Raw genomic sequence first — 11,834 nt, forward strand, 5'->3', positions numbered from 1 at the left:
ACCATAAATTGAGTATAGCATGCTGTGAAAGGAGATCTTTAAACATTGAAAAGAAAAGAAAAAAAACCTTAAAAATATACAAAAAGTTTGCTTACATATTTATTTTAAACAAAATTTACCTGCAGTCTTGATGGCTTTTAATGTATATTTTCTTAAAATTTCCTGAATCACTATATCCACTATACCCATCTTGTTTCATATCATCTATGATTTTTTGAGCAAGAGCTGGAGGAAGAATAGACTCAAGCAAACGTCGCTGAATTTAAATATAACAATAATTTTTAAATTGTAAAGAAAAATGTTTTATATTGTATTAACTACAGGTGTGTGTATAAAAATCAGTCACCATATAAACAAATAGAATCTGAGAAAAAAGATTTGATGGAAAACTTATTAGTAAAAAACAATACTTGACAAAGAGGCATAAAGAGAGAGTCCAGATTTAATCTGTACTCATCACTCCATACCACTTATACTCATTGTTCAATTGAATACAAAAATTTGGCAATGAGCTGAAAAGTGTCTAAACTGACCTGCATGAGAGGAGCAGTTTTAAATATTATGGTCTGGGAATTAACATGACAAAAAATAAAACAACTACAGTCCACTATGCCAACCTGAAAGTATTTTGTATTTAAAGCTATGTTTGCTATTACAGCAGTAATCCTTGTTTGGCATAATTAAAATATAGATAGCTTACTTATTATATAAACACTCTTTGATTTTCTTTAAAAAAGTAACCTTAAAGCTTTGCTTCATTTTACTTTATTCTGTGCTAGTTTTTTGCCATCAACATCACTTACATTTTCTGAATCTTCTTTTGAATACAACAATTTAAAAAATGGGTGATGAATCGACGGAATATACTGCAACAATCACACATTATCGTTCTTTTTTGCTTGTCCGATGTGATGCCCTGCAGGGTACAGTTAGGCTAAGATTGAAGGTTTGCCCTGCATTATTGAGTGACTGCTTGAACTTTAAAATGCGTAGTCTTTTCATTTCTCTACTTATTAAAATCATCTTGAACCATTCTACTTTCATTGTTTTGTTTCCCACAGTAGTTTTTTCTTGTTTATGAGCAATCACAAAATCTGTTTAACAAAAAAACTCCCCCATGCTTGACAAAATTTTTATCATCATCTAGTGTTTAAATCATTCCTTTCATAGTCAACATTGATGAACAATCATGTTTATTTCAGCCACAATCTTCCCTGAAACATTTTTGTTGGTATTCTAGATGCTGTTCAATATCCACAAACTTGGTGTCATTTGGAAGGAAGCTGCATCCTGACACTGCCAATTTATGGAGCATTTAAATAAGTTAATTTGCACCTAAATGACCACTTAGCCCCTTTTTAAATAATATTCTTTTTGTCTCTTTTCTTCTAGATGCTAATTTCACACAAACTAATTGTTTCACACTTATAGTCTTCATTGAACCAGCAAGAAATGCAGTTTTAGAATCCCATGAGTGACGCATGTAAAATCTGTAGTAATATCCTTTTTTTTGTTAGTAGTACTTAAAACAGCATGGCACTTGTATCTACAGGTGCATTTATAATCAATAAAAGGTTTACCTGCCACAACCTTTTCTTTAGATAAAATGTATTCTTCTGCCAACTTTCAGTGCTTTTTTCTCAGTTTTTTTGCTACTGCACCACATTAGCACATATGCATTTTACTTTTTTTTTTACGCCTTTGTATAATATGGCATTGTTGGCATTGGTAAATTATTTCTATCTGGTTAGGCAGTCTCACTATCTTGTTGAATGTCTAAAGTGCTGGAAACTGAAAGAAGGTCAGCACTTTAGGTGAATTCATGTTCCTTATGAGAAGAATTTTCAGTGCAAATGTGATCTGAAAAACAAAATAATTATTACAAGTGGAGAGTTTCAGTTATTAAAGTTTCTGTTATTTATTACAAAGTGAATCATGGTGGAGAGAGAAAGAAGGAAGAAAAACAGATATGGAATACATCCAATTTTAACCATAGCAAACTAACTTTTTAAATGGGACTTTTATTGCACTTAACCTATACACTCCAAAGCTATTTTTTGAATGATTAACACTTAACAATACTGTACTTGTCAAAAAATGCAATTTTTTAAAACTATTTATTGAAAGGTTGTAAGTTGATTGAAGGTTACACAGTCTAAAAACAATCTCAGTTCTAGATAAAATGTATTTCTAAATAACAGTAAATGTTTAAATAAGCTTACCTTCTGAACCACTAGGAACATAAGTTTTGTCATTGCCATCTGATAATTCACAGAAACCTGATGTGGAACACTTTTAAACACCATCATTTCTGCTGATAATCATGCAAGCTCTGATGAGCTATGATAAGCATGTGAGCTTAGATACTGAGTTTTGTATAGCTGGAGAATTAATAGGATGCAAACTCTGATTGGTTCATGATGCTGAAAAACTCTCTATGACTATTCAAAGAACAGTTTTCTTTTGCTAATCTATATTATTATTGCTCTCATTTAGAGTTTTGACATAGAAACTCCAAAAAGTGAGTTAGAACACGATGGGTTATGATAATTCTTATATCTATGTGCATATACACAAATGAAAAACTGCAAGATTAATGGTCATGTATAAGGAAAGATTCTTATATTTAAGTAGTAAAGATACCTTGATTCTAGCGAAGGTACATTAAAGTTTCAGAGAGCTGCAGATTAAAGCAATCTTCATGCATTTTTAGATTTCTTAGAATACTATTCTGAATTAAAAAAAAACAAACTATATTTTCCATACGTTTATAATCTCTATGTACATAATATTGAAATGACTTTAGATACCTAACTTTAAATAATAAATCAGAAAAAGTCACAAAACAATCTCGAAATGCGTTACTTTTTAAACATTCCCTTATTTTAAATTTTTACTTTTTTCTATTTATAAACTAAATCTTTTCATCAAAACATGTGAGCAGGGATGGATCGGCATTTCCAGACTAACCGGCACATCTAAACGGGTTAACAAATCCGCGGTTGTCCTGCTTTTGGTATTTTGGTTGTTAAAAGGTTATCAAATTTGTCACATGATCCATATAAAAACTACTTACAAGACATAAGTATTATTTTCTAAAAAACAGTCTGGCTATATTTGTTATTACATTTTAAGTTGCCATGTTATATCGTTTACGAATTCCTTGCAAATAAAAGCAGCTCTGTCCGAGATGAAAGCGAAATAAAACGTCTCTCGTAAGTCCGTACAAAAAGTAAAAATGTAATATTTTAAAATCGCGATATTAATCAATTAAAATATAACTACTACCATTTAAAATATTTTCTCTTTTTGTGGAAATCTTTTCAATAAGTTCTGCTAACATTAGCTTAGTTCGTTTGAGTAACATCCGCATTCCCTTATTATAAGTTGAATCTTCGTATTAAAGTGTTTCAAAAAAAAAAAAAAGAAAAAAAGTCATTACCCATTAAGGAATTGGTTGAAACCTAATAATTATCTATGATATATTTATTATATATTTTCAGACTTAAGGGTCTCAATAAAAACGAAAAACGGTTGTGAATTATTAATTTCCCATTTCTTTGCTTAGATCACACTTTCTGTTGTTAAAACAGTATCTGTAATCACACCTCTTTTCAACAAGTTTTTTTGTGTTTAACATTTGTTAACATGCTGAGTTCACTGAAACTTCTCATTCAAAGCAGTACTTTTAAATATTTCCTATTATTCTTTCAGGAGATCTTGCAATGTGAAGAACTTTAATAAAAAGCAAAACAAGCTTTAAACCTTCTTCTTTCAGTAATGTGAGTGATAATTTATTTTCACTTTTAAATGCTTCAATAGATATGACAGAGGTTATAATAGTTTTAACGGTTTTTGCTATATTTGAAACTCAAATAAATTTCAGAATATGATTTCAGTAAGAGTATTTGATAATTATTATACAATAGTTTAAATACATCGATAGAACAGCCATTTTATAACATGTTTTTAAAAAAAACGTTAACTAAGATTAAGAATGGAGAAGAGATAGAAATTTTAAACTTAGATTATGCTCTGTTTACTCACAAATTTACAAATCTTATTTAAAATATATTAGAAGAAAAAAAAATGTTTTTACGATTAAGTGAAAAAAACAAAAAAAAAAAACGTTTCTAATTTACATTTTAGATTTATTTAAAAAGCAAACTTTAAAGAAAAAATTCAAATGTCTTTTATAATTCGGGGCTAATTGATTTATTTTGGAAATTAAACGAGAATCTTTTGATATTTTTATATATAAATAAACTAAAAATTAAATTACTGGTTTGATAGTTAGTGACGTTGATATAATTTTAGAGGAAAGTGAAATAGTTCAGAGAATAATTTTAAGAGAGAACTTTAAATAAAATGGCTTTCTGTAGAAATGAAGTAAATATCAACGTCTTTCAATATTTTGTAGATGAAATAAGCAATCTTGATGAAACTTTTAATGTTGTGTGGCTGTTATGTGGTTAAAATTTAAGGACCCACCTGGTTAGCTTCTTCTTTATCGATTGTTAGTTTAATTTCTATGGCTTCCCGAGTATCGAGGAAAACTTTCCTTTCATTTGCCTCTGCAGTTAGATGGTTAATAATTCCTAAACTGCTTGCTCCAAGCAAAAGAATTACATTCGCCAAAATCTAGTTAAATTTTAAAAATAAATTTTACTGTAAGATTAAATGTATGAATACATTTTTACTAAAATGACATTTAAAAACAACTTTAATTGAAAACAACAAAACAAAGATATTAGAGAAAATGTTTTTTTGTTTTTTTTTTAATTATTTTTAGGGAGTTTGAACAAATTCATAAATTAAAGTTTCTTTAGGCAAAAAAAATAAAATAAAATAAGATAAAAACCTCTGAAAAATAATTTAAAGAAACCTCCTAAAAATGTTTAAAACGTCCTAAAATATTTAAAAAAAACTCTAAAGCAATATTTAAAAAAAACCTCTAAATAACACGATTTGAAGGAACCTTTCTTCGCTCCAACTACTGCAACATGTGAGAACGTCACTAATATAGACATCGCCATGCATTTGTACAATCGAAAAGGGACAATTGAATACGTTTTGTAAATAAAAAACATATATATCATAATACCATTACTTGTCGAGATTTCGGTATTGTTATGTGAAATTATCAGATCGAGGAGTACTTGAAGATAAATAACAAACCATATAAAAACGCATAAGTGTTTGTAGCAAAAGGTTTGGGTTTTGCGATAAATGACGTAAACGGTTAGGCAAATGTTTGTAAAAAACAACCCACAACCGATTATAATCAAACGATTTCTTGCCTGTGAAGTTTTAGCATTAACAAAATCTATAGCAGCGGTCGAAATATAAACTAAATTGTAGGTAAGATAAATAAGCAGGACGAATAATACAACGTTTTTCCTTCGTTCAGATATGTAATGTTGGTAAATATTCTCCAGCTCTGCGCTTGCAAAGGTCGAGTTTAGGAAACTAAAATACTTTTTTCGAGGGGGAGTCATTCTTTTTATTTTTACGTTTGATGGATAGATTTGCATGACGTGTGAATCAAAATATCCAATATCTAAAAATATTTTATCTTCTTTTAATGGCTTTACTTTACAACGAAACCCTTTCCTTAGGACAGATACCAGTGTATTGAATACAAAAATTAATTTCACTTATAAATTCGCAGTGATTGATATTCTTTTTTTATATTATTCTTTTTTGAAGCTATTTACTATTGCTTTTCTATTTAATATTTGTTTTGAAATCTTAAAAAATTATGTATGTGGCAGGTGCAACTCATTTTCTAATAAAATGAATTCAAACGTAAGTGTTATTTATACTCGCAGACTAAAAAAAAATTTTGCGAAAGACTTTTGTAAATGAAAACTTAATTTTGTTTTTCAATACGAAAATTTTAAAAAATAAAACAAGAAAACAAAGCAAAAAAAAAAAAGATAAGCGTTGTTAAAAATTAAACAACAATAGTTAAACAATCACCATCAACAACATCCAGCACTAGTAACAATAATGCTAATTATAAATGTAACGTCATCTACAGAAGAAGCCGTAACAACAACTAGAAGCCGCAATAACTACGGCTAAAGCAACTGGAGTAACAAATATTAGCTAAAGCTTTTAATGCAACAAATTTGCAAAGAGTCTGGAAATAACAAGTGTAAACGTCTTAATCTATGTCCTCAAAGTCACCTTACATTCGATTATGATTTACAAGTGGATGTACGCTCAATAAGCTTTAAATCTATCGTGATTATTTTAAGGTAAAACGCATGAATCGTTTTTATTCGTTTGTTGTAAAATTCCCTCGATATTTTTTTAAAACCGGAAGTGATAAAAGAAACTCGCGCAATATACTAAAAATTGTTAATAAAAACTGATGCATACTACTGTTATACATTTGATATTTAATTTATTTCATAAGTTTAAGTGTACTCTTTTTTTAGGGAACACATTACAACATCAACGACAGCAAAATGTATAAACAAAAGTGTAAACATAGTAAAATTTTAAATTAATCATGTAGTTTATTTACGCCACTCAGCAACATCTGCAGCAATAGTTTGTTCGAACCCTCTAAATAAAAACAGCGTAAGAATTTAGACCATTTAAGTGATGTTTCTACTTGCATCAAACTCGAAACGTTCTCCATCAGAAAACGACGTGAAGTGTTCAAAATTTGTTCGTTGTTGAATTCTAGACAGCCGCCGTAAGGATGACTATTTCTCCTCGCGAAATCTCGTTTGAAAAATTTTGACAGGTGAATAAGAAATATGTGAGAAAGTTTTAATTTGTTGTTGACAACATTAGTTAATATAAAATATTTATTATTTGTATGATAATCTTTTTGTTTTGTAAAAATTTTCCAACAATAAAATTATTTTTAAGAAGTAAGCGAGGCCATGGTAAATAAAGTCTGCAACTTGCAAGAATTGAAGCGGTAAAGAGATTAAATAATTTTAAAAATACCTTTTAATCGCGAAAAATTCAGACGCATTGATTTAATCTTCAAAGAGAAAACTAAAGTAAAAAAATTCCGCTTTATTTATGACATCTCAATAATTTTTTAATGGTGAATTTTCTTTTTTCCATTTCAGATTGTTTTTTATATCGTCATTCTAATGTCAGTTAGAGTTCGCTAAGGTCGCTTCTTCAAATAATGGTCGCCGTTGTCGCTTAAAATGAAAGTATTTGCACATTAGCATGTAAAAAAGAAATCTCACAGATTTGAAAAAGAATTTTCTGGACTATGTACATTGATTCAATTTTAGGTTCAACAAAATCGAGTTTGGATTTCTTCTCTTTCCTTGTTTAATTGTTTGTTTTTTTTTTCTTTAAGAAAAGGGTAACCATATTTTGTGACCATTGATTTTTTACTACTTGTGTGAGGCCGTGCCAAATATTCAATCCCTATATAATTTTTTGGATACAAACCGTTTCTTCTGTTATGATGGGAAATGATCCGAGAAAAAGGCGGCGATTTCCAAGATCAAAACCAAGATCAAGAAAAAAATTATTTGGATAAACATCATAAATTATTAATGATGCAGATTCAAAGTTTCCGTAAATATCTGTAAAAATAGTTAGCATGGTTTTGCAACAGTTGAGGTCTTGAGTCAGCTTCCTAACATTAAGGAGCTAAAGAAACCTTTAAAAAACTCTTCAATACTGATCAAAATAAAATGGCTCATAAAACATGTAAAAAAAAAAAAAAAAGTTAAAGAATAAAGTCAACCGCACAGTCAATAACATATTAATCATTTAATTCTTTTTAGCTAATTCTTACATAATGTTTTAATGATAATTCTTACAAAACTTATCAACGTTTTAGAATTTTATTTATTTATAATAAATGCAGCAAGAAAATAATCCCCCTGTGAACTGTGATCTAGAGGTCGCACATACCAAGTTAGCAAAAAGAAACTCTTATCAACTTTATTATTTTCAAACTAGATCACTGCTTCGTGTGATTACATCATAAAAAATTCCCCTCGCTCTTTCCTAATGTCACATTTTCATTTAGAGCGCGACGTTGTTGTTTGAGTTTTCTTGAGAAAGAAAAATTAGAAAATATGTGACATTTGTTATTCCAGCTATTGTTATCATATTGTTATCATATTGCTTAGTTTTGAAAAGTAAAACTCCATATTATGGCTGAGTAAGTTATGTATATTTTTAAAATATTTTTAAATATAATTACATTACATTTCTGTTATTATTGTGCATAATATAAAACGCTTTTGTGAAGGACTATTTGAGTTTTAATTTTGACATAAAATTACAAGATGTTTTTGTTATCAAGTAATGGTCTTGTCGAGTTTTAATTTTTTTACGGTTAGAATACGATTTTAATAATAAGAAAATCCCCGCTCGAAATTTGTCATTTAATTTAGCTGAGCCGTTATGACTGTTTTTAGAAGAGTTGTGATCTTAACCGAAAACATTATTTCAAATATCAACGGCAATATTTGACTGTTGAAATTTTTTTTTTTCTTGCGCGTTTTTTAAAGAGAAAATATCACTTTTCATGCTGTAACTGATACAACTCAAACAAATAAACTGAAAATTACAGCTTGTACAGAAATTTTGCGAACATCTGACATAATTTTTTTTTTTTTTAAATCCAGATTAAAGAGGCAACAAAACTACAAATGTTCATTTTAAAGTACCATTTCAATGCGTTTCGGCATGCTTTCAGAGAGTTTTTGAAATTATTGCAGAGACATGTGCCAAACCCGAACTCTTTTTGTTTTCGTCATCAGTTCTGGAATCGAAGCGCAGCACGCTCGACGAATCTTTGATTTCGTTTCGTTTCAAATTTATTTTTTTATTGGGTTGAGATCTGGGCTGTTGCTGGGCCACTCTAACACATCAACTCCTTTGCTTAAGAACCATGCCATTAATTTTTTCAATGTATAGCAACGTTCACCATCTTGCATAAAGAAAGTTGATTGATGGATTTCAAAAGGGTCCAGAAGTTTTTGTTCTAAACACCTTATATAGCGTTCAGAGTTGATTGTTTCATTTTAGGAAAAAAGAGGTTTCTCTGCCCTGTTTGCCATTAAAGCAACCCCAAACCATTACATGCGCGCTATGTTTGATAGTTCTTCGGGTGTATTTGGGATTGAATCGATCAGAACTACGGGGGGCGACGCACTCGCATTCGGCCTCTATTTATCAGTGAAAAACTGCTTTCGTCCGACCACATAACGGTAGACCATTGTTCTGGTGTCCAATCCTTATGTCTACGAGCAAATGCAATTCTTTTCTTTTGAGCTGACTTGCAACATGGTAAGCCGAGGCCTTTATAAACCATAATTTGATTTTTTCTAACAGACACTTTTTCAAGCAATTACAGTTGAGTTCTTTTAAATTTTGTAGCAACTAATCGGGAACTCTTGATCACCTTTTCACGTCTCACTGGTGTTCACGTCTCACTGGTGTTAACTTCAGTTTTATTCATGAAACTGCTAAAATGAATGCAAAACTGTACAGTTGACATCCCATGTCTCCAACTATGCATAAAGTTTTAATCCATGATGCCAAAGTAATCACTCATGCAATCCTTGCTATTGGCCAGTTCATTTTCTCGTAACGGTTGCAACACAGACGTATTAAATAGGCTGCTATTGAGTTCATACACTCACGTAAGTAGTTGTAGATCATAACGGCACAAAAAAACGTTGCATTTTTCGAGAGAGGCAGTCAATATCTCAAATATTCATAAACTTTTATCCCAAGCTGAAAGCGTTTGTGAAAAAAATATCACGAAAACGAAGAGTATGAAAATTTGACAAATAACAAGCGATCTTTTTCTTCATAAAAAATTCTTTTTTTTGAAAAATTGTTTTTTTTTTTTTAATAAACAATAAATTTTGATAAGATACTGTGTTTAAAACTAACAAATTAAAAAAAATTCATAAAATATTTTTTAGCGGTTTTGTTATAAAGATACTCCACTGTCTGCTAACTTTTAAACGGAAGCCAATAAAATGTTCCTCGACTTTTTTTTTTTTTTTTTTTTATACTAAAGAAAAATAAGTTCGAAAATGTTTAGTAATTAAGCTATTCGAAAATATTCGTATAGTAAGAAAGCCATACTCAAAGAAAGCATAATGACTGAAGTAATGTCAAAAAAAGAAAAGAAAAAGAATGTGTATAAAAAGCATGCGTTTAAGAAGCAATATTAATTAGTATGCGACAAATGACTTATTTGTTGTAATGACAGTGGCGCTGCCAAAATTGTCGGGTCGCTAAGCCAAAACACATGAGTATCTGCTGTATGCATGTTAGGAGAAGGAAAATATACGAATAAATTAATGTGTGCAGAAAAATTTTACTGTTTCATTTTTGGAAGAACAGAATGAATACAAGACACTAAGAGCAGAGTAGAAACAATAAGGAACTCCCGCTATTGCTATTGTATTAAGGTTTATTTAACTTTTATTACTACGATTATTTTTATTAATTAATTAGTTTAGGCGGTTGAGGTAAATATTCTAACAGGCCACAGGTGATTTTGATTACATGTCAAAAAAAGAGTGAAAAACCTCATTTAAACAAAAAGCTCCCTTTAAGGGAAGAAACAGCCTCTGCTGCATGTACTCCCTCTCTCTCTCTTTAAGAGAAACTTAACAATTACATTGAGTGGAATTGTTTCTAGAGAAAAATCATTTTCTAGATTAAAATTTATAAATATTTTAAGATCAATAATGATTCCAGATTTAATAGGATAGAAATTCTAAAACATATTTGTTTTTTATTCAATAAAATATAGTTGTTATATATTGAGTTTTTATGCTGAAGAATAAACACGATATTAGCATACCTTATACTTTTTTCACCTTTTTTTAAAGTTTTGACAGTCTACAGGTTTGAGGGCCCTGCAAACTAAACTCACGTTGGTTCTTGCGCTTATTTAATCCGTCGTTTTAACAGGTTATTGCAAACATAAAAGGTGCTCTAGTTCCAATTTTAGTTTCAAAGATGATACTGATTGCTAACGAGGTTGATCCCTTTACAAGTAAAAGATCAAACTCGTTAGCACTGGGTATCATCTTTGATACCCATTGCTAACGAGTAGTTAATGATGGTGACACATTACAAGTAAAGTGTCACCATCATTAACTACTTCTGTGTAAAAGTGAATCCATGTAGGAGGTAAACTCTTACGTTTAAAACTAAATGCTTCCTTTAAAGATTGAACTAACCAAAGTTTTTTCCCAACGAAATGCCATATTTTTTCACACTTAAAGGACTTTTTATTTTCATTCGAAGCTGATTAGTACACCTACAGGATAATACAAATGTAAGAAAAAGCTCTTTTAGAAGTGGTTTAAAAACAGAAGAAGAATCTACCCCCCATGAGATCATTTTTTCAATTTTGAGATTAAAATGGTTAGTTGAAAACAAACGTTTTTTTCAACAAATTTTACACTGATTTACATTAATCCTCTATAAATTCACGTCCTCCAATCATAAAAAAATCACGTAAAGTACAACAAAAACAAGCGCGAGTTTTTATTGTAAATAAACTTAAATAAATTTTCTCCTTTAATGCTATTCTACCGCCAACAGCGAAAAAGCTAGTTTGATAAGCCATAAAAATTATGTTTAGTGTAGTAATATACAAAAATAACTCGAGAGCATTTTTTTTTTTAATTTTAAAAATCTAAATGTTTTGAAAGAATTATTCTAAAAATTAATTGTTTTGATAAAATATGCCGAACTTCCAAAATTTGTATTCTATCCTTACATAAAAGTAAGAATTGGACAGGAAAAGGATAGAATACAAATTTTGGAAATTCGGCATGTTTTTTCAAAAAAATTAGTTG

General features: G+C 29.7%; 1 protein-coding gene and 1 long non-coding RNA gene across 11 annotated transcripts in view; one reads left to right on the forward strand and one right to left on the reverse strand.

The window, feature by feature from the left end:
- Nucleotides 1–11,834, reverse strand: part of LOC145188502 (adenylate cyclase type 8-like) — a 28,213-nt gene that overhangs the window by 9,568 nt on the left and 6,811 nt on the right. For 3 of the 10 annotated variants that reach the window (XR_016452673.1, XM_090088085.1, XM_090088088.1), the window contains exons 2-5: nt 6,970–7,020; nt 4,953–5,560; nt 4,492–4,641; nt 120–256 (exon numbers count right to left, since the gene is read on the reverse strand). Coding sequence is in view for 7 of the 10 variants with exons in the window: in XM_090088085.1 (XP_089944211.1) it covers nt 120–256; nt 4,492–4,641; nt 4,953–5,560; nt 6,970–6,997 (923 nt within the window). In the remaining 3 variants the exon portion in view is untranslated. Of the gene's footprint in view, nt 1–119; nt 257–2,643; nt 2,741–3,076; nt 3,189–4,491; nt 4,642–4,952; nt 5,561–5,982; nt 6,767–6,969; nt 7,021–11,834 lie in introns of those variants that run through there. The other 7 variants (XR_016452674.1, XM_090088086.1, XM_090088087.1 and 4 more) reach the window with 5 other exon arrangements.
- On the forward strand, nt 6,647–7,255 carry LOC145188516 (uncharacterized). Its single transcript, XR_016452677.1, has 3 exons — nt 6,647–6,760; nt 6,889–6,940; nt 7,098–7,255. It is a non-coding gene; the product is annotated as an uncharacterized LOC145188516 (long non-coding RNA).

Source organism: Hydra viridissima, unplaced genomic scaffold (assembly GCF_058129835.1).
Source record: "Hydra viridissima isolate aposymbiotic clone 2 unplaced genomic scaffold, HvirCarnegie_v1 scaffold_5, whole genome shotgun sequence".
Classification (NCBI taxonomy): domain Eukaryota; kingdom Metazoa; phylum Cnidaria; class Hydrozoa; order Anthoathecata; family Hydridae; genus Hydra; species Hydra viridissima.